The sequence below is a fragment of the Mesocricetus auratus genome, unplaced genomic scaffold (genome assembly GCF_017639785.1).
Source record: "Mesocricetus auratus isolate SY011 unplaced genomic scaffold, BCM_Maur_2.0 Super-Scaffold_100031, whole genome shotgun sequence".
In the NCBI taxonomy this organism is placed as follows: Eukaryota; Metazoa; Chordata; class Mammalia; order Rodentia; family Cricetidae; genus Mesocricetus; species Mesocricetus auratus.
In genome coordinates, this window is record NW_024429212.1 from 9,104,609 (window position 1) to 9,127,402 (window position 22,794).

General features: G+C 46.3%; 2 protein-coding genes across 5 annotated transcripts; one reads left to right on the forward strand and one right to left on the reverse strand.

Moving 5' to 3' along the window:
- Positions 1-1,437: 1,437 nt before the first annotated feature.
- Abhd13 (abhydrolase domain containing 13) lies at positions 1,438-14,282 on the reverse strand. Of its 3 annotated transcripts, none has more exons than XM_021231365.2 (2): positions 14,005-14,282; positions 1,438-3,098 (listed from the first exon to the last, which is right to left on the reverse strand). In XM_021231365.2, exon 2 carries the CDS (start codon positions 3,076-3,078, stop codon positions 2,065-2,067), a length of 1,014 nt encoding a protein of 337 aa, XP_021087024.1. In that variant the 5' UTR covers positions 3,079-3,098; positions 14,005-14,282; the 3' UTR covers positions 1,438-2,064. The 3 variants fall into 3 exon arrangements, with proteins under 3 accessions (XP_021087024.1, XP_005077415.1, XP_021087025.1); XM_005077358.4 differs by lacking the exon at positions 14,005-14,282 and adding an exon at positions 13,147-13,408; XM_021231366.2 differs by lacking the exon at positions 14,005-14,282 and adding an exon at positions 12,420-13,106.
- A 370-nt stretch (positions 14,283-14,652) lies between these two features.
- Positions 14,653-21,200, forward strand: Lig4 (DNA ligase 4). 2 transcript variants are annotated; one of them, XM_040733417.1, is made up of 3 exons: positions 14,653-15,056; positions 16,640-16,720; positions 17,573-21,200. In XM_040733417.1, exon 3 carries the CDS (start codon positions 17,597-17,599, stop codon positions 20,333-20,335), a length of 2,739 nt encoding a protein of 912 aa, XP_040589351.1. In that variant the 5' UTR covers positions 14,653-15,056; positions 16,640-16,720; positions 17,573-17,596; the 3' UTR covers positions 20,336-21,200. The 2 variants fall into 2 exon arrangements, with proteins under 2 accessions (XP_040589351.1, XP_040589350.1); XM_040733416.1 differs by lacking the exon at positions 14,653-15,056 and adding an exon at positions 15,082-15,491.
- Positions 21,201-22,794: the final 1,594 nt, after the last annotated feature.

A 22,794-nucleotide genomic window follows, 5' to 3' on the forward strand; every position in this document is an offset into this window, starting at 1 on the left:
CCAAGGGCGTGTCACGGCCCCTGAGGGTATCCCTACCCATCTAAAGAAACCTCTTCAAACACAAAGCCAGTAGCAAGAGACGCACGACAGCCCTAAGCATAGCTGTCTGTGCTGCAGAATGAAGGTTCCTCTAGGACACAAAGGTGGTGGTGCAGTAGTGTGTTCTTCTGCCCCTCAAGTCCCAGACAGCGGAAGTTGGACAGGAAGAGCAGCAGAGAAAACAGCAAGGAAGGGGCAGCTGTCCTATTTCATTAGAAGACTACATACAAGTCAAGGCAGGAAACTCCTCCAGACCCAGTGACTGACGGAAGCAGAACACGAATATAGTGCTCTGTACAGGTAAACACTGGTCAACTGTGCATGGCAGCTCATTTCTGAAGAAACTGAGCTCTGACTGTTGTTACTTTTTGTCCCTTCAGTGGATGAGTATTCAGGGCAGTTGTTCTACGTAGCCAAGACTGACAAGATGAAAAGCAGCCTTTAATTGTGTGGTGAATTTACACATATAAAATACACCCTCCACGATGAGTTACCAACTCTTTAAAAAACAGGACTTGGTTACAATTAATAATTTATAGAAAAGCATTATTCTTTAGAAATTATACTTGCTACACATTATTGTTTTCTAAACATTGGCATAAAATGCAGGCTAGGAATGCTACTTGGCACAAGTGTTTCTAGCCCTATGTTCATGGAAAGTTTTAAGTTAAGGTCGTTATTACTCTGCTCTAGCTGCTTGTGGAAGGTCAGTATAGAGAGCTAAGCTGTCTGCAATCGTGTGTTGGAACTGACCTAATGTGCAGTGCTCAAGCTCATCTACCTGGTGAGGACTGTGGGAAAGGACTTGGCAGGTTCCACACCTCCTGGCTGGAATGTTACCAAACGTTTTTCATGTGTCCGAGGCTCACTTTGTCAAGCACAGCTTCCCACCCACAACTCATTAATTGCTACATGTGTAACAGGTTGGCAAAAGCTTCGGAATCCTTCAGTTCCACCTGTGAAAACTGACAAACTTCCTAAGACTGTCACTTTGCACAGCCCCATTACACAGAACTGAAATACTAGGCCGCACTTGGTTTTTTTTTTTTTTTTCTTTCATTATGTAATTTACTTGCAAAAAGTTCAATAAATGATGCTTGGCTCTGTCAGGTCAGGCACATCCAAGGTACTGGGCCTTCAATCAGAAGAACAGTGCACACGACTGTGTGCACATGGGTTAAAATACCCTAACTCAACTATCTGCTAGCTCCAGCCCTTGCTGAGGCTGGTAATTTTTAGCTGGAGATTCACAAACTGACAGAGGCTAAAACTCTGTTTGCAACCCAAACCACAATTGTTAAAAGGTCAATATGTAAAAAAAGCTGCAGTAAAATGCTAACTTCCTATCCCACTAGCCATGATCCAGAAAGTACCTAACAGAAACACAGTACATCTACATTGGAAAATGGTCCTGTTTATTAGGAAAAACCCGGATCTCAGCAGCAGAGCATGGAATCTGCTCACAGGCCTCACACTCATTCCTCACAAGAAACAAAATAGAGTTTACATAAAAATAGATATAACCCAGGGAACCATATACATTTGCATGTGACCAGTATTATTTACATTTAAAATATCGCATTGCATAAGTCAAGAATGAAACACCACCATGCACTTCATCTTAATGTTTACGGTGAAAACGCAGTAGCACTGGGCTCGCTTACTGTGACGGTCCCAATGTTTACTTAAGGGATGACACCCGCAGGTTTCTTGTTTGTGTCTCCATCTGATTACAACCCAGATCTTACCACTCAACCAACAAGAGACTTTTGGAAGGACTCCATCAACGGACATCTTAAACTAAAGTTAAGGGTGTGTAACCAGGCTGGAAGTTCTGGTGGGAATATGAAATAATCTCAAGAAGCCCAGTTCTGAAAAATACATAAAGTTATAGGACCATCAGAATGGAGTGCTGAGGCCCTTAAAACTCAGAGTCACTGTGCAGACCAGCGTGAACACACACCCGGAAAGGACATCATCACTGTACACAAACCGAAACCCAAGGCATCCATCAAGAGGGTGGCATCAGATAATAGTGACATTGGATGATGTTTTTGTCATGTCTTCAGGAGAATGACTCTTGATCACTTCCTTGATGAACTGTTCGAGCGCAGTGAAGTAGCCTTGGCACTGCCATGTGTCATTGTGGGTCCCGTCTGGGAAAATGGCTAATCTCTTAGTCCGAGACGGGGAAAGCTCATAGAGCTGCTTCATCATCACGGGTGGGATCAACTGGTCAGAGAGGCCAGAGATGAAGAGAGAAGGCATCCTGCACTGCGAGACCTTTCTGTAGGACAGAAACTTATTTTTATAGCACCATAAAGGGAGGTAACGCATTGGGAAGAAGGAAAATAGTGTGCTGGCCATGTGTGGTATGCTTAGGAACGTGTTCTCCACCATGATGGCTGAAATCCTGTGAGAATTCTCAGAGGCCAAGTGGATGGCCACGGCTCCTCCCAGGGAGCGGCCAAAAAGGAAAACCTTTGTCTTATCGAGGTCCGGTCTAGTCATCACGTAGTCTAGAACAGCTTCAGAGTCCAGACACAGTCCTTCTTCACTGGGCTCTCCCTCGCTTTTCCCATACCCCCGGTAGTCAACAAGCACGAGGTTCACTTTGAGGTTCACCAGCATAAGCAGCGCGTTTGGTAACCTGTGGCCTATGTTGCCTGCATTCCCATGAAAATAAATTATAGTTGGGGAATATGGGGAATTGTCTCCAGTGTATCTTACCAAGATGAGATTCAGGCGCACTCCATCTTTGGTTCTGATGAAAATGTTTTCATGTGGAATGCCCGTGGGCATGGGAACATAGAGGCGGGAAGAGGACGGCTGTTCTGGAAAATAGAGCAAGACATCCTGGAATTTATACAGGATCCCTGCAATCGACACGAATATCAGCAGAAGTAAGACAATGCCTCCATACAGATGGAAAGTCACTATCAAGGGTAAAAGAGAGATGCGGCAGAGAGCCCAAGACCAGGACGCCAAGGCTAGTAGCCATCTTTCAATGAAGCTCCACAGCATCCAGGGTTTTTCCATGGTAGCTCCTCGTAGATATCCTAGGAGACACAGAGAGAAGTAGTGACTCAGCAAGCACCTACTTTAAAGGTAAGCCCACCATGAAACGCACCCAGTACTCCAGTAACTATGTCACTCTGCTCATGAAACGGGCCACTACAACTCCTGATCATCCCCATACCACGTCTTTCCAACCTGTAGTCACAGAACACTCATCAAACCCACAGATTGTGAAAAGGCACTTATCTGTTTCCCAATACTTCACGTATTCTCAGTGATTTGATAAAAAAAAAAAACAAACAAAGACCACCAAAATTTCAACACCACTCCCATTTTTACACGAGAGAAGATGGAGGTTTGGATCTGGCTGCTGTCCTAGCTCTACAATGAGTCAGGAGGCAGCATGCCTCTCGGAGCCCCTCCTACCCTGTTCTTTTAACCCTTCTACACTGGTCAAGCTAGTTATTTCATAAATGAGATTCTATTATTGCTTCCTATGTCTCCGTACTCAGCTCTTTTCTTTACAGATTCTATATATAGACAACCTTGAACTTCTGATCCTCCTGCCTCCACATCTCCAGTGCTAGGATTGCAGGCTGACACCATTATGTTCAGTTTTATATGGTGCTGGGAGCTAAACCCAGGGGGCTCCAGCATGCTGGGCAATTGAATTCCACCCCCCTCTTCAGTCTTCTTGCTTCGGTATTTATTCAAATGAGTCATTTTGAACATAAACAATAACATAATCCTTTTTCTTTCTCTGATTCCTAGAAATAAACAATGCTATTCAATTGTAGCAAGCTTCCTTACAGGAAAAGAAGTGCTGAAGGTCAAGTAAAAATATAATTTAAAGAAAAAAAAATACCCAAGCCTGCAGGTATTAAATCTAGCCTCAGGCAAACAGTAGGGTGCAGTGCAGGACACACTCAGCACCACTCCAGTCATGGTTTGCTCATCTTCTGCTCTCCCTGTCACCCGTCACTGCTTCCCACAGGGCTGGCTTATTCCTCTGCAGCAGTAGACTGACGGCACACAGCTAACCTCCCATACAAAGCTTAGATGCACTCTTGACTTGTAAAAGGAAACGGAAAGTAAACTGGCCCCAACTTGATATAAATAAAAAGAACGTGGAGGCAGCATGTACAGTCAGTCAGTGAGAGGACATCTGACAGCACATGTAAAAGCCCGGGTTGATCCCCAGCTCTGCAAAGTCACAGGAACAATAATGATGACAATGATTTTAATTATGAACCAAAGCCGGATTTAAAACGTATACAATAATACATATGCACTGAGACTGCATATGCATGCACATTAGAGATTGCAAAATGTCATAAGATACCATTTAGGATTTCATTTACGAAATAAGCCAAAATCCTTATCGTTCTTTTCATAGCCCTCCTAGTTATCTGACAAAGGAGTCAATGAGTAGCAAACAAAAAAGGACTCAGTGCTCATTTTAGAGACCCAGAGGGCAAAAGCACTGAAACCCTACTGCCGTTTAGCCTCTCTCAACCTCCCAACCTGCCATCTAATCCCACTCTACCTCAGTAGGAAAAAGCAAGCAGAAACCCCACTTAGAAACATGTGACTATGGAAAATGTGCCTGCAGCTGGATAATTAGTCATAGGGTGACTTAGTTTTCAAATCAAAGTTCTTATTAAAGAAAAAAGAGAGACTTGTAAGGGGAACTAGAAAGCCCAGCATACACCCATATTTGTGTCTACTTAGGCTACTCCACAGTTGCAATCCTCAGCTACCATAGCTCTGAGCCCCTTTTCCTGTGTAAGTACTGTATCCCTCTTGACAACGCTCAAGAGCAAAATGTCTAAGAACATTATCGGTTTGCTAAAACGGGCATATTCTGAGCAGTGGGTACTTGGGCCATTTGTCTGAATATATAACTGATTACCAACAAGTAATAAACCTAGAAGTTTCCAAAACATCTTCCTCAAAGTCACCTTAAAGGATAACATAATTTTGACAACAAAAATATGATAAACATAATTTACGATGGATGGTTACATCACAGTGCACAAGAATTATGAGCCCATTTTGAAGAATACCAATCAAACCTAAGCTTTTAGAACAGATTAATAAAATAAACATGTATGACTGCTTCTTTCCTACTGACAGACGGTGGCCCAGAATGACATTATATAACCCAGCCTGTTGACACCACCATCCACCTCAGCGATACCCTTAGGGGAACTCCAACATGTGAATGTCATTTTAAGAACTTTTAGTCTGCTAAATTTGGAGAGCAGTCAGCAAACCAGTCACCCTGAGCTATCCACTGAGATGCACTATCAACTACATGTAGTCCCGATGTTCTGACAATGAAAAAGCCAGATGCCAAGAGCTACGGCAGCAGTGGATGAGTGCGCCACGTCTAGTCTGCTAATCAGATAAAGGGTTAACAAGAGCTCCTCCTTTGGCATATAAAAAGCAACTGGCACTTAACCATCAGGCCCATTTCCCTGGACACCTGAGAAGAGCAGGCTACTGGCTGAGCTTCTCTGTAGCACTGTGAGCTGTTGGTGAGCTCCTTCACGGTTAGGGCTACAGGCAAGTTGAAGTGAGAGCGTCTCTGAGCTGGGTGCCACATGGAATAGCGTGTCCTCTGCTGGGTGTTGGAGCCTACGCCCATGGACTGTTAACAAGACAGTGCTTTGTGAAAAGCAGAGAACAGCTGCTCTGTGGGGGACCAACGCCCCCTCTTGTGACATCTTCCCACTATACCTGAGCTACCAATGGGAAAGATATACTTGAGGCCAACATGGTTTACTAAAAATCACCACTAAATTATGTGGCGCTTGGCTGGTGCCTTGTGTAGTACTGAAGTCTTTCAAGTCTGAAATGTCCAGCTAACTCCATGACTTGGTCATGTCACATGACTGAAGTAATCAGCTGTACCTTAAAGTATGTTCCATATGGCAAAATATTTATGAGTTATCACAAGAAAAGAGTATTTGTCAAGTGATTTTGCATGCTGGAATGCATTTTACACTGACACCTTAGCATCACAATCAGAAGTAATGGGTTTACTGAAGGGTGAGATTTTCACCAACAGACTGACGGTGCAGTAAGAAGTGGCAGACCTGTTTGTGAAGAACACAGATTCGCTAAGCAGCAACCTCTTCCATACCATTCTTCTGTGTCATTGCTGTATAGTTTTAGCCTGTGTCTAGGGGAATATCTGGTTTCATGTTTCTCAATTCTATCCTTGCCATGTTATCAGACATGACCTGATGACAACACACAAATGTCTGAAAACCATCACTACGGGGACTTACCCACTGCCAGGAAACTCCTAAGGACATGAGAAAAACCTCACTGGCCACCATATCCAGCTGACGGAAGCAGCAACCATTGTCAACAACTCCCACATCCATTATACTCAGACCCTGTCCTCTGCAGTGGACCATTCTGCAGGATGTCTAATGTCTGCTCACTGCTGGGACAGTCTGGATGTGGCCATCCCCAATATCCCTTGGAAGACACTGAGCTTCAGGAAATGGGGTCTGCTAGAAGAAAGTCAGGACAATGTGCAGGGCAGTTTTCTGTCTCACTCATACCTGCCACTGCACTCTCCCTGAACACACACAAAGCAAGGAGCACAGTGAACTCTATAAGCGAGAGCCACAAGAGGTCTCTGCATTTTAACACCAATTTTCTCAGGTTCTGTATAACAAGAATGGAAGCAAGCACTCCCCCACCCCTGGGGGTTTAATTGTCAAGACTCACAGCACACTCTAGTATGAATTAGTCCCATTAGCATGTCTATTCTTACCTACATTTCCCATCTCTCTGTTCTCCAATACCTGATGCCTCATTGGCAGTTCAAACTTACCCCGGCTAAACACATGTCCCCCTCACTTAGTGTATCATGTTAACTACAGTCAAAAAAGCCTGGCATGCTAGAACTTATGCATTACAGCATCAATGCCACCAACCACAGATGACAGAATCAAAGGGTATATGCCCTGTGACAATATTTGTGACTTACAGATGAATGAGAAGACACGGATGGCAGGGAACAGCTTTCTGAGCAGCATGCTCTGGGGTTTCTATCACACTGCTGTTAGTAAGCACTTCTCAGGAAACGGAACACAGGAAACGGTGCTACAAGAACCTTGCTTCTTGTAAGAGGACTGTTCCCGAGACACGAATGTGAAGTATCAGAATTCCAATCAAGATGATTATAAGCAATCACAGTAGTCACTTGGTGACTTCCTACATCCGAATTACGTCTCTTCAATACCCCAGTGCTCTGATGCTGCTGCCGGCCTTTAAGTCCATGGCAAGTACACTCAGCTAGGATTTAAATGTGCAGGGTTCCCATGGCCTCATAGGTTTCAGTGCTTACTCCCCAGCTTGTGGCACTGTTTCAGGACACTGTGGAACTTTCTGAGGCCTGGGGCTTGCCTGGCAGACCTAGGTCTATGAGGCATGGGTCCTGAGAGTTATAGCCAAGCTCTACTTCTGGCCCAAGAAGCAATCTGCTCTCTGATGACTGCCAGGCAGGAAGGTACTATAGCCTACCCTGCCATCTGGGCTTCAGCCACTGCCACACAGCTTCCCTGTGCCACAAGCAAGTCTAATGTATTGGGCGAAAGCCTGGAGATGAGAGATAGATAGATAGATAGATAGATAGATAGATAGAGAGAGAGAGAGAGAGAGAGACAGAGAGAGAGAGAGAGAGAGAGAGAGAGAGACAGAGAGAGAGAGAGAGAGAGAGAGAGAGAGAGAGAGAGAGAGAGAGAGAGAGAGAGAGAGATGAGGCTGAAGTGAAAAACTACTTAACACACTAAGCATGCTGGCTGGCCATACTCATGTGACCTCCTCATCCCTGAGCTCTCTTGTATGTTAAAGATACAAATGGTTTCATTGCTAAGAAAACAACCTGGAGGCTGGAGACATGGCTCGGTAGTTAAGTGTCCCTTCTGCTCATTCAATTTCCAGCACCCAGCAGGCAGCTCCCAACCACATGAAACTATCCTAGGGGATCCCATGCCCTCTTCTAGCCTCCACAGATTCCCACATACAAAGTAAATGTAGCTCGCACAGGCTCTCTCTCTCTCTCTCTCTCTCTCTCTCTCTCTCTCTCTCTCTCTCTCTCTCTCTCTCTCACACACACACACACACACACGCATAAGAAACAATATATTTAGCTATCCTATAAACTGGTGCTTTAAAAAAACAGAGTTCAGAATCAGTTACACCTACCCCTTAGGATATTGCTGTTGGCCCCTGGGGTGCTGTCACACCCATATGAACCACTGGAGATTTACCACAGCTGGCTTACTAGCCCTGACTCTAAAACAAATGGTTAGGTTCTAACATATCTTACCATGCTGACTCTAAACAAATTGTTAGGTTCTAACATATCTTACCATGCTATACCACTTAAAGATAGAGGACAATGTCACAGATAAGGACACCACTCTGAACCTTGCTGCTTAAATCTTGTATTTTTGAACACAATCAACAGCCACTTTTTGCAGTTGTATGGCCCATGACCTGCTGAGTAACGTTTGTGCTGTTTGCATGGCAGATGTATTCTCATGACTGCACCTGCCTCAGACAAGTTCATGCAGCTACAGAGACTGCGGAAATCAAAGATCACAGTCATCTGTGTCACAGCAAAGCAAACGTCAACTTTGACTGCCTGCCACCACCAGAGACATCAAGGTAAAACTTGAGCGAATCTTTTAAAAGCAGGACAAAGCATAATTTCAGAGCTAGGATTCCTTCCATTCCATTAAGCAGCTGTCTGTGCCACTTATTTTTAATCACTTAGCATAATTATTCATAGAAACACAAAGGATTCAAACTCTAAATACACAGTTGGCAAGGACAGCAGAGAGGACATTAGAGCAGTTAGGTTCTGTGAACCCTGAGGCCCCAGCTGAAATGGGTGGTTTTATGCCTCAGGTTCTTGAACGATGGCACAGACTTCTGGGGCTGCTCAGGACCCAGGGAAGGGGCCACAGGATCAGCATTACAACACCGTGGGGCTATCTACCTTTTCAGTGTCTGAAGTCTACACTCGTGCCCAAGCAAGGGTTTATGTGCTGAGCTAACAAGCAAGACCCTCCGCCCACCCCAGCCATAAGCTCGGTGAAGAAGGGAAAGCCAGATCCATGCGACAGTGTGGAAGAAGCAGTAAAAACAGCCAGCTATCTGCTGACACCTTTAAAGCTTCCATGCACGCGTGCTATCAGGGAGTTCGTGAAGCTCCTGTGCTATTACGCCTGAACACACATGTGGAGTGCAGGTTACACTGGCTCTTTCCACAGGGGCACATTTTCACTTTAATAAGCAACTGGAAGCACAGTCATTACATTTAGCAGATGTATGTGTTTACAAGACTGTTTTATTTTTATATGAATGAAGCTCAAATGTCTAATATTGAAGACTGACTACTCTGCGGTGGTGGTGATAGCAGAAAGTGTGATTTCTGGCAACTGATTGATTGGATGTGTTACCATTTGCAAGAAAATGCTGAATTCAGTGAACATACTCTAAATGACCAAAAATTACACCAGGAGTTTTAAGTTGACAGGAGTGTAACATGACACATACGAGCGGGTTCCACTGCATGAGCATCAAGACTTCTTTGACACAGGTTCTAACACCACAATCTAAGTGGCCTCTAAGCAGTGACCTCCTCAGTGTGCTGCAGCAGCAGAGAGCACTGTGCTCTTCCACCTCCATCCAGAGCGGTGCGTGGGTCTACGGTGCATGCTTTACCTAGGAGAGCTCGGATGCAGACACCTCGCCAAGCAGACAGCAAAGTGATGTGAAAACCTTAAACAATGTCATAGCCCTATTTCTATAATTTACAGGAGGTGTGCAAGAAATGCTGCTTGTCATTTGGTCACGGATTTATTACTAATTCACAAACTCCCACTTTTAACTTCACCTGGAAGAGTAACAAATATATGAATAACTGAAACTCAGCTATAAAGTATTTTTAACAATAAAATATCTATACAATCCAAACTGCTTTGAGTTTTCAATGATTACTCAAAATATAAAGCTGTCCTGAAGGCTGGAGGATGGCTCAGTGGTTAAGAGAAAACACCTTTTTTTTTTTTTTTTTTTTTTTTGGCTTTTCGAGACAGGAGACAGGGTTTCTCTGTGTGCTTTAGAGCCTGTCCTGGAACTCGCTCTGTAGACCAGACTGCCCTCGAACTCACAAAGATCGACCTGCCTCTGCCTCCCTGGGATCAAAGGTGTGCGCCACCAATGCCCAGTTGAGCAAGCACTATTCTTGCTTGCAGAGGACCTGAGTTCAGCTGGACAGCTCTCCACAGCTCTAGGAGATAGATCCAATGCCCTATTCTGAACTATGAGGGCACCAGCTTTCAGCTGTATATGCACGTGCGCGAGTACACACATACATACACACACACACACCACCAGAGAGACAGAGACCTGAAACCAGAGAGCTTTACCACTCTTTAATATAAGCATCTCCACTGCCTTCCACCATAATCTTGAGTCCTGCAAATTAAGAACAGCATTCTATTTAAATCCTTTGTGCAATATATGATATGAGCTTCTTATCCTGTAACATTTCACCTGGAAGAGTAACAAATATATGAATAACTGAAACTCAGCTATAAAGTATTTTAATTGTCAGCGTGGTAATAAACTAGACACTAAACTGGTCAGATCAATTTCTTTATCATAGACAAACTTATATTTTAATAAAGGTCAAAACTACCCCACAGATAAAATTACTTCCTGCTTATTCAAATAATTTTTAATAAAGTAGAAAAAAGTATAGTTTATACTTGTTAACAGCAAGTGTATCTTTGGAAACTACCTCTGTCAAGTTCAATGTCTAGCTGGCTGAAAACTGTCAGATTGGTGAGCACAGGACAGGTCCCTGGTGATAACCACGTCACAAAGGGACAACTTGAGAGACGCTCATTAATGACTCTGGAGGAACTCACAGATTTCAATCACATCTCAAGGAGCATAGAACTCCATTCTCCCACCGACTTCTCTCTTCTGCTGCTAAGCACTGGCGCATTCTGGCTCTTTGCCAGCTGCACAGCTGCAATGAAAACACAAATATCTGCCCTCGAGTGCTGAAGACACCACAGAACTGGCTATCCGTTTCCCTGATGGTTACCCACATGCCATCAATAATGAGCAAGCGTATTTTAATAGTCCTCGGGGACAGATGAGCAGATCTGCCTACACGGCCTCTGGAGGGGCTACGGGGTCCAGAGAGCATTAGAACACTTGCAAATCACACCAAGTCGGAACTGAGTGTCACCTCCCTGCTTCCCCCCTTGAAGCCCTAAAGGATGAGTAAATGCAGTCATCTTAGCAAAAAACTTGGATGGTAGATTATTGTCACCATGGAAGCCAATAACAATTTGTTCAGACAATTTATCAGCACGTAAGAAAACGGTAAACTGAAAGAAACCTAAATACTGGTGGCAGACTGTAAACAGGCCAAATTTTAGATACTGAGTTGAAACTTATTTTCTTACATGAAGCAGACTTCACAGAAGTATCTGGGTTCCAGGGGTCACTCTAGATGGAGGCTATTTTTGCTGTGGAAAACCAGCACCCCTGGCAAACAAACTTAGAAGAACTCATTGCTTTGGGATCTAAGACTTGTGAGACTCGGTGGCATAAAATGTAATAAGGTATTAGGAAGCTTGCCACTCACCAAACATCTTAATTACAACAACTGGGGCTTGTCCTAGATCTATTCTAAAATGGGTGTTTAAGGGCCTCAGGTTTCCCTGAGACAGACCAGCAGTCATTAGAAAGATACCACAACTGCAGGATGCGGTAAGGAGAGACTGACAGCCCAGTGCCTGAGTTTCTGTACCATGTCCCTCAGTTGGTTCGGGAGAGTCTGACCAGCAACTCTCTCATTCAGGAGACAAGCTGCCTGCAGTGTTCTGGGGAAGGCAGCCAGCCAAGCTCTACCTGTAGCTGCAAGTGTAGAAGCAGCTTGCCTTCAACTAGCTTGGTTTTTGTTGTTGTTTTTGACTATTTCCTAATACACAAAGGCAGGGTCAAGCATTTAGTTGAAATATGGCTAAGATGTGGTGATAAAACGCTGCCGCTTCAGGGACAAAGTTCAAGCATTTTATTACCTAGGGTCTCAGTAAGCATGGCGAGTCCCAGCTAAACCACAGCAACGACTCACCAGTGGTTACTATACTTGCATGTAGTAAAGTTATTAGGGTAAGGCTTCATTTTCCGGTTGGAACCCACCCAGCTCCGTCTATAGATCCTCCAGAAAGTTTCCCTTGGGCCTCTCTTCCTACTGCCACCAACAGTTCCATTCTGCAGAATGTGCCAACTTATGGGGCGGTATTCACCTGTGTGGTGGCGAGCCTGCGTACACACGCTGGGAGTTCCTTGCAGGCAGTGTGACCTTACGTTACTGGGCTTTACACTTTCCACATACTGCAAGCAAGGCCCAAGGCGTAGACAAGAGCAAGTCCAACTCAATCGGGGCTCAACCGGGTGGTGAGGTCTCAGGCAGTACAGTTAACGACACAACTCTACATCGACCACCGTCGGTTCTCAGAGAGACCAAACAGTGCTTCAGAAAAGAACACGTCTAAGCGCGCACACACCTGAGTACTAATTCATGACAGAAGACGGGCTGGATCTACAAACAACAAACAAACAAACCCAAACGTCAAACTTAAAGCCAGTGGGCTACTCTGTTACTGCTGCCTTAGTAAGCAAGCGCGGGGGGGGGGGGTTGTGAGAGCAAAAAGAGCTGCCCGGGGTTTACTGTCGTTTGACAGCTCAGCTCGAGTACACTCCCTGAAGCATCCTCGCTTCGCACCAATGGTGGCAAAAGTCTAGCCCCGGCCAAGTGACTTCAGGTGTGCGGAAACTCTCGGCTTTTAAGGCCCCGATCGCCTGCCTGCAGCCGCGCCGTTCGCAGAGCTGCACCTGTTACCGACCCGAGCCCGGGGTCTGCTGACCAACTGCTCCGGGGGAGCGGGCAGGCGGGCGGGGAAATGGAAGGGAGGGGACCGAGGCCGACGGCGGCTCCCGGATCCCAGCCGCCGGGGTCCCCGCCGCACTCACTCAGGCTCGCGGGCGGGCTGCGCAGTCGGCCGCGGGCTCGGAACCCGGCTCCGCGCAGCAGCGAGGCCCCGCGCCGCCCCCGCCGCTCCTCATCGTCCTCCTCCCGCCGAGGGGCCGCCGTCGCCACCGTCGAGCCCGGAGCTCCTGCGGCGCTGCTGGCGCAGCCTGCACTTCCGGCCCGCGCGCGGCGTCGCTGGCAAAGGCCCCCGCCGGCCCCCACATAACCCGTTCTCCGGCTTCCTCCTCGGAGTAGGAAGCCAGGATGACCCTCTAGGCCTGCGCAGAGCGCTAGGCTCCGCCCTCCCGCTACGAGGGCCGGTAGGAGTCAGAAACGGCTCCGCGTTTCCGGTGCGCTGCTCTCGGCACACGCTGCGGGGAGGTGGCAAGGAGGGGTGGCGTTCGCGAGGCAGAGAGCAGCCCTGTTGGTTTTTTGTTTGTTTGTTTGTTAACTTCACTGTAGTGGACCTGCCAAGGCAGACACACATTTTACTCTCACAGTCCTGAGGCTCAGCTCAGGGTCGTGTTCACTCCGGATTCTGCCAGATGTCTCTGCCTCTGTTTATGCTCTCCCTTTTATCCACAATAGACTTTCTCTTCCACTACACCCAGGGGCAATCGTGTCCTTCTTTTTCTTCCTTCCTTTCCTTCCTTCCTTCCTTCCTTCCTTCCTTCCTTCCTTCCTTCCTTCCTTCCTTCCTTCCTTCCTTCCTTCCTTCCTTCCTCGGGGAACAACACAAAACAAATTTGGTTTTTCCCCGTGAACCACGTCGCTAAGACTGCACACTACCGTCACGTCAGGGCTTTGAGTCGATTTCCAGTTTTTCTCGTTTCCTAAGTCGCGGTTCCCACATCACTCACGCAAAGTTTCCGCCCGTGCCTGACGTCGGGGCTCAGGAGCAGCGACTGCACCGGGACGCCAGCTTGGGGCCCCCGACGACGACGACGACAGCAGTCACCGGTGGCTTCGCAACATCACAGGCGACACGCGGGAGACCCGGGCGAGCTAAGCAGAAAGCCCCGGGCCACAAGCCGCCCCAGGGCCGCTGGTGCTGTGAATTACGGGCTCTGCACGTTAAACGGGCCCGGGGAGCCCTGGACGCCTCGGTGTTCACCAGCTCAGCCAAGAGTCACTTCCAAAGGAAGTGATCCCAGGCGCGCTCACTTTCCCCCCCCTTAACTGCTGCACCCTAGCTGGTGGGGCAGGGCGGGTCCTGGCCGCATTGCCAGTGGAAGGCAGCGTTCATGGGATGCAGGGCATTGCGTCTCTATTCCCATCCATCTTGAGTATCTACTATGTGTTATCGAGTGACAGACAGTAGGAGTTCAACAAAAACTGCTGGCTAACTTTATCCCCAGCCACCCAGCACATTTGGGAGGCCTGCAGTCCACGCACCTATGCTGCTGCGCCAGGAATCATGCATGGCTGTGAAATCACGTCTTGTTTTTCTGCACAGTGAAAACGCTACGAACACAGAACCTGAGGTTGTTGTTTTGTTTTTTTTTTTTTTTCCAAAAGCCTTTTTCCTGCAGCCCTAGACACTTTAGGAGGGAGGATGCACTTGTCTCCTGGAAGGTTTACAGCCGAGCATGCCCGGGCAGCAGCAGCCCAGTGCTCCAAATTCGGCTCAACGACGACACCCAGCGGCGCGGAAAGGAACGTCCTCAGCTACAGCCCGGGGGCCCGGGAGGCCCTGCTGCGCAGGCGCCCTGAGCCTCCGCGCTTGCCCACCTGCTCATCACTGCGCCTGCGCAGCCCACTCGCCCGCTTCCCTGCTCCGCGCCGGGTTCTCGTGTCCCCACTGCGGCTGCGCGGCAAACACCTGGCGGAAACGCCGGACCGGCTTAATGGTGGAGGCCGCTTCCGGTGGGCGTGAGGCTGAGTGTTTGGAGGGGACGGTGCAAAATCGGAGGTATGCTTGGGTGGGAGAAAGAGGGTGTCGATTCGAGGTCCTTCCCGCCCTGCAGGTCCTAGGGTCGTCACCCCGGAGCTTGTCGTGGGGTGACGCCTTCCGCGGTGCAGCTGGACCGCTGCTGACTTGTTTCCAGGTGGCTCTTGGCAGCCCCCGGGTGATGACACCCCGTTCTAATTACTTGCATTCATTCTGAGAGTGATGATTCTCTGCACCCCCCGACCCTCGCCCCCTACCTACCTCGTATTCGGAAGTATTGGGTTTTACAGGTTGCTTAGTGGGCAAGCATTACAGCAACAGGTGTCAGGGCACCACGTTGAGCACCTTCGAAAGTTTCTTCGGCGCCTGAAGCCTACGATCATAATTTGTTTTATTGCAAGTGGAAAGCGTGATCCTAACCCTCAGGATGCAAACAAAGTAATATAAAATTGGATGGTGGGTAAAAGCAGAAATTCCGGTATTTAACTTTCCTTGCAGTAGCACTAAACAAAATTTGTATGTTTTCTTTTATAGCACTTTGCAACCTTTGTTATCTGTGTTTATAGTTATTTTAAGACGTATGTGTATTCACACCGTTGCCTAAAATACACTGTTATTATAAACTCACCTGGGTCGACGCTCTGGTTTGTTGAAGACAAGTTTGAGACCATCTGCATTGTATAGATGGACATAGAAAGTGCACCTATACTCAGAGATTCAGAGCCTATTTCCTAATATACTGCATTCTGCACGCACTGTACAGAAGTTATGACTAGCATTATGCACCATCGAGTACCCACTTGAAGGAAGCAGGTGGTGCAGTTCGTTATGCAAACCAACTCCAGCAGGGGATGCAGTTAACGAAAATCACAGAAATGTCAGGAGATACAGCCCCAGGTGGGCTTATCTTGATCTCACTCACTGGGTTAGTTGGGTTCCCTCTGTCAAAAATAAGACTGAGAAGCCAAGTCTGTCTTTCCGTCCATGAGCTATGAATACTTGCTCTGAATCATTGCCAGTGCAGGCAGATCCAAACTGGCAGCCAGTTTTGCTGCTGTCAGTGTTTAACCAACCAGGTCCCCACCTCCATGCTTTCCCACAAATCACTTGTAAACGTCTAGTAATTAGTTCTACAAGCAAATCTGCATTATACTTGTCACTGATGGCACAGATTACCACTTAATGTGAGACTTGTCATTGTGGGGTATGTAAGTGGAAGGTAGGGATTTTCATAATCCCTGCTGCCTGACCAGATGCTGTTGTCAAAAGTCACTGGATGAAGCACGATTGTGATCTCCGGAACATGCATCTTGCTTGAAATCACTTTTAGAAAACTTGCTTGACTGTTGCGTAATATAAGCCACGTTAAAGTAACTGACAAAGATCCCCATAGAACCTACAGGAATATTTAAATGTCAGGCAGGTTTCATACACATATAACCATGTTAGGAACATTCTAGACACTACTCAGTTACTTCCTTGATTTTAGATGTCTTTGATGAAAGGGCGGTGGTTGTTAGGGTTAGGATTTTAGTATTCTTTTTTGGTAAAGCACTCAGCATGCTATTATATCTTGCTCACATGTAACCCTTTGTTCTTTATAGAGCGTATGCTGTCTTAAAGCAGAAGCACACTCTATTGGCCATAGCATACTCCCTGGCTTCTATGTTGGCACTGAACATTCGGTAAGTAGAAAGCATAAAGAAATTTAACAATGAATTGATATTTGGGTATCTGTGATAAAAATGGTAAATGTGAGGCTGTTATGGGGGGAGAACTTCCAGTTGGGTTTTGAATGGCAGAAGTTTTGTCTTAGCTGTCAGTGAAGGAATGAAGATAAATACAGACGTGAGTTCTGTTGGGCTGGAAGACAAGGATCACTATTGTTTGTTTTTGTCGGCTATGATTTGGATGTCAGAATGTCTAAGGAGTCAGGTTCCAGTTCACTAAGCAAGTGATTTGTTAAAAACACCATGGCAAGTAGCTTGCTTTGAGTGCTGTATAATTATCCAAGAAAGAAGAATCAAACAGACCTGCCTCGGAGACTGAGAAATAAAATTGATTTCAGCTGACTTGATTTTCATTATTAGAAATGATAGTATTTTGCGTTCTGTGCTAAATAATTAGGACATAGAATACCAGTGATTGCTAGCATTTAAAATAAATTGGTAAGCTCACCAGTGAAGAGCACTGGCTGCTCTTCCACAGGACCTGGGTTCAATTCTCAGCACCCACATGGCAGCTCGAAACTGTCTGTGATCCGGCACCCTTGCTCAAATGTGCATACATACAAAAATGTCAATGCACATAAAGAATAAATTTTAAAAAAGATAAATTGATAGTTATAGGAAATGAAACTGTGATTGGAAATGTTGGTTAGGGCGGAAGAAAAAGCGGCTACACATGGATCCGTTTATTGCATTGACCTGTTTTCCTTGAGTGAACTATAATAGTTACTGTGGTCTAAATGGACCATTGTTTTAAATATTTATAGATTGCAGCTGCTGCTTAAAGTTGCTCTCCGTTTGTTTTATCAGTTCAGAGGGTTTGCTGTTGCTTCTATGGCCACGTCACAAACTTCACAAACCGTTGCCGCTCACGTTCCCTTTGCGGATTTATGTTCCACGTTAGAACGAATACAGAAAAGTAAAGACCGTGCAGAAAAGATCAGGCACTTCAAGGAATTCTTAGATTCTTGGAGAAAATTTCATGATGCCCTCCATAAGAACAAGAAAGATGTCTCGGACTCTTTTTACCCAGCGATGAGACTTATTCTTCCTCAGCTGGAAAGAGAGAGGATGGCTTATGGGATCAAAGAAACCATGCTCGCCAAGCTTTACATCGAATTGCTGAATTTACCAAGAGAAGGCAAGGATGCCCTGAAGCTCCTGAATTATCGAACGCCCAGCGGAGCTCGCACAGATGCTGGGGACTTCGCAATGATAGCATACTTCGTGTTGAAGCCAAGGTGCTTGCAGAAAGGCAGCTTAACTGTACAGCAGGTAAATGAACTCTTAGACTTAGTCGCCAGCAATAATTCTGGCAAAAGGAAAGACCTAGTGAAAAAGAGCCTTCTTCAGTTAATAACCCAGAGTTCAGCCCTTGAGCAAAAGTGGCTGATCCGTATGATTATTAAGGACCTGAAGCTTGGTGTCAGCCAACAAACCATACTTAACGTTTTTCACAACGATGCAATTGAGTTGCACAACGTCACCACAGACCTGGAAAAGGTCTGCAGGCAGCTACACGACCCCTCTGTGGGGCTCAGTGATATCTCCATCACTCTGTTTGCTGCCTTTAAGCCGATGCTCGCCGCCGTAGCAGATGTGGAGCGCGTGGAGAAGGACATGAAGCAGCAGAGTTTCTACATCGAAACCAAGCTGGACGGGGAACGCATGCAGATGCACAAAAACGGGACGGCGTACCAGTACTTCTCCAGAAACGGCTATGACTACACCGCCCAGTTTGGCGCATCCCCACAGGAGGGCTCTCTCACCCCGTTCATCCACAACGCGTTCCGGACGGACGTGCAGGCGTGCATCCTCGATGGTGAGATGATGGCCTACAACCCGACCACACAGACGTTCATGCAAAAGGGCGTCAAATTTGACATCAAAAGGATGGTGGAAGATTCCGACCTACAGACGTGTTACTGTGTTTTTGATGTGTTGATGGTCAATGATAGGAAGCTAGGGCGTGAGACCCTGAGGAAGAGGTATGATATCCTTAATGGCACTTTTACACCCACCCAAGGCCGAATAGAAATTGTGCAGAAGAAGCTAGCTCACACGAAGAGCGAAGTCGTAGATGCATTAAACGAAGCCATAGATAAGAGAGAGGAAGGTATCATGATTAAACACCCTCTGTCCATCTACAAGCCAGACAAGAGAGGTGAAGGGTGGCTAAAAATTAAACCAGAGTATGTCAATGGATTGATGGATGAATTAGACCTCTTAATTGTGGGGGGCTACTGGGGGAAAGGGTCACGAGGTGGCATGATGTCTCACTTTTTGTGTGCGGTGGCCGGGAAGCCCCCTCATGGTGAGCGGCCATCTGTGTTCCATACTCTGTGCCGCGTTGGGTCGGGATACACCATGAAAGAACTCTATGATCTCGGCTTGAAATTGGCCAAGTACTGGAAGCCCTTTCATAAGAAATCCCCACCGAGTAGCATTTTATGTGGAACAGAGAAGCCGGAAGTCTACATTGAGCCCTGTAACTCTGTTATTGTCCAGATTAAGGCAGCAGAGATTGTCCCCAGTGACATGTACAAGACCGGCACCACCTTGCGCTTCCCACGTATCGAGAAGATCAGAGAGGACAAAGAGTGGCATGAATGCATGACTCTGGGCGACCTGGAAGAGCTGAGGGGGAGAGCATCTGGGAAACTTGCCACAAAACACCTTCACGTAGGTGACGACGATGAGCCTAGAGAAAAGAGGCGGAAGCCCGTCTCCAAAATGAAGAAAGCCATTGGAATTATTGAACACTTCAAAGCGCCTAACCTTTCTAACATCAGCAAAGTTTCCAATGTATTTGAAGATGTGGAGTTTTGTGTTATGAGTGGGTTGGATGGTTATCCCAAGTCTGACCTAGAGAACAGAATTGCAGAATTTGGTGGTTATATAGTGCAGAATCCAGGCCCAGACACGTACTGTGTGATTGCAGGGTGTGAGAACATAAGGGTGAGAAACATTATCTCTTCAGATCGATACGATGTTGTCAAGCCCGAGTGGCTTCTAGAGTGTTTTAAAACAAAAACGTGTGTGCCGTGGCAACCCCGCTTTATGATTCACATGTGCCCGTCAACAAAGCAGCATTTCGCCCGTGAATATGATTGCTATGGTGATAGCTACTTTGTTGATACAGATTTGGATCAGCTGAAAGAAGTGTTTTTAGGAATTAAGAAACCCGGTGAGCGCCAGACTCCGGAAGAGATGACCCCTGTGATCGCTGACCTAGAATACCGTTATTCCTGGGACCGCTCTCCTCTCTGTATGTTTCGACGCTGCGCCGTTTATCTGGACGTGTATGCCGTTGTTAATGACTCGAGTTCCAAAATCAAAGCAACGAGATTAGATGTGACAGCGCTTGAGCTGCGGTTTCATGGAGCCAGGGTGGTGTCCCGCTTATCTGAGGGGGTATCTCATGTAGTCGTCGGGGAAGATCAGAGCCGAGTTTCGGACTTCAAAGCTTTCAGAAGGACTCTTAAGAAAAAGTTTAAGATCCTTCAAGAACGTTGGGTGACCGATTCAGTAGACAAGGGTGAACTGCAGGAGGAAAACCCATATTTGCTTTAGAGCTAGCAATGAATGTAGGGAAAGCATTGTTGCCTAAAGACAATACTCCTCAGGTAGAAAAGAAAAGGAATGGGCCAAAACTAAATCAAAATGTTCCCTAACATGACTGATAGCCGTGGCATGCAATGACAGTTCCTAGGGGTGCTTGCGTGGTACCCATGTGGAAACTAGAGTTTTGATCCGGATGTTAGCGAAGTGTGTTCAGAAGTTTTTACAATCAGAATTTTCCAAAGTTAAAATTTTAATTGTTTTTAGCTAATGAAGGGATTACTTAAAAAAAACCCTCAGAATTGTTATGGTTAGACTTATCAAAATAAGTCTTTTTATTTGTGGGCTCAAATGCCTCCTGTAAGCATGCAGTATTTTAATAAACAGTTTTGTAAGGTTTACAGTCAAATGAATTAATAAGTAGATTTTTTTGATAATGTGGGAGAAGTAAAAAAAGAATCATCTAAACACTGGACACTTTAGATGTTAATTGGTTTTACTTAAGAAGAGCCCTTGCAGTTTTAAGTTATCTTAGATTTAACTTGTCTGAAGTAGTTAAATCTAAGATAGAAAAATGTTTGCACTCCAGCATTAACAGAGCTCCCAGAGCTTGTATTCTCTCCATGATTCCCCCAACCCAGGCGCTGTCCTTACAGTGAGCAAGCTGTGACTTCATGAGAGAGACCAGGCGCTTTGACTCTTGGAGGCGGCTTGTGTAATTAGGTTGACGTCATCGTCATGTGTGTGTCGTACCTGTGTTTGGAAACGTACTTCCACGGCAGCACTGAAATGGAGGGAGTGTGGGGACCCAGGGTAGTGGGTATAAGTTATTTGTGGTAGTTATAATTTAAATAAAATTATTAAATATTTAATGTAATACCAAAATAATCTATGTTCTTTTATCTTGAAGCGATCCGTCCTAGCTCTTTTACTCTGGTTTTATAGTGTCATTATACCCTGCGTCTTTGCATGAGGCAGGGACCCAGGACTGCCGCTGTGAGCTCCCAGGCACCACAGACTTGAGCCGACTCCCTGTGTGTACTTACAGACCAGCTTCCCAGTGTTCCTTCGGGAGCCACCAGGATCCACGCTACCAAAGGAACTGTAATGATTTAAGCCTGTGCTTCTTTGTGTTTATAGAGGCATATTCCAAAGTACAACTGTAGTTAAAGGTTCATAATTTTCCTACTAAAGGTAATGTTTGTTTATGGTATCCATGGTAAGGGGGCCATAAAGCCACCATTTAGGGTACCAATGCTAAAGCTTACTGTGCTTTTTTTTTTTTTCAGTAAGTTGTGAGACTATTTGCAGGCCACAAAAGTATACCTAATTCCTTTTCATTGCTGCATAGTACTCCACTGAATTGCACTTAATATACCTGATTGACCAAGTCAGTATGTAAGTTAGCTCCTCATATTCCTTTCACATTTTTCTTTTCTTGTCAAGTAGTGTGATGATCTCGCACCTGGTTCCAGGTGTGCCAGTTTGACTGCCTCGGAATCAACTAAAACACAAACTGCTGGGCACTCCTGTGAGGGGGTTTTAAAGCAGGAGGGCTCTCCCTAAGGTGTGGGTGACAGTCCAGAGAAATGGACATGGGAGATGGAAACTGCTTTTCCCTCACTGGAAGTTCATCTGTCCCTCGCCTGTGTTAGCACCCACTACTTCAGGAATCTCACGTAGGCTGAAGACGTCAGTCCAAGAGTCCTCCGGGCCTCCAGTGCCAGATTGGGACTGCCAAGACATCAGCTTCATGAGCCAAATGACTCCTAGATTCACAGCCTCCAGTATGAGGTGGCCATCATTGGCCTACAGGAAGCATTTCCTGTATTTCATCTAGTAAACCCCTTTTCACTACACAGATTTCTCTTGTCCATCCTGTTCCATTGGAGAACCCTAACTGGTGGTGACTCCCAATGCTGGCTCTGAGTCACACTGGCTGGTACAGTGATTCCTAATGCTGGTTCCAAGTCACACTGACTGGTACAGTGAGTCCCAGAGCTGGCTCCGAGTCACACTCTTTTCCTCAGTGACTTGCTGAGTGTTGAACAACCCTAGTGAAATGCTTTCGTTGTCCCTCTTTCCCAAGTCTCTGTTTGTGGCTGGAGTTGCTCCCAGCCAGACCTACTCTGATTTTATCGACGCGGGGTGTTCTGTCCCCTGGCTTTAACGGTCACAACAGGCTCCAGTTTGTTACACAACACCTTAGTTTGAAGTCGGATAGGCCTCTTGTGATGGTTCATAGTTTGCCAACTTGGCAGGATCTAGAATCATCCACAAGGCACACTTCTAGGAAACCCTGTGAGGGATTGTGTAGATTAACCTAGCCTCTGGGCACGCCTGTGGGAGATTTCTTTGATTCCTTAATTGGAAGTCAGAAGACCCACCCTAAATGTGGCGACCCTGATGTGAGGGGGTCCCGGGGGAAAGTGCTTGCTCTGTGCCTGCTTGCCTTGGCTTCTGGATGGAGC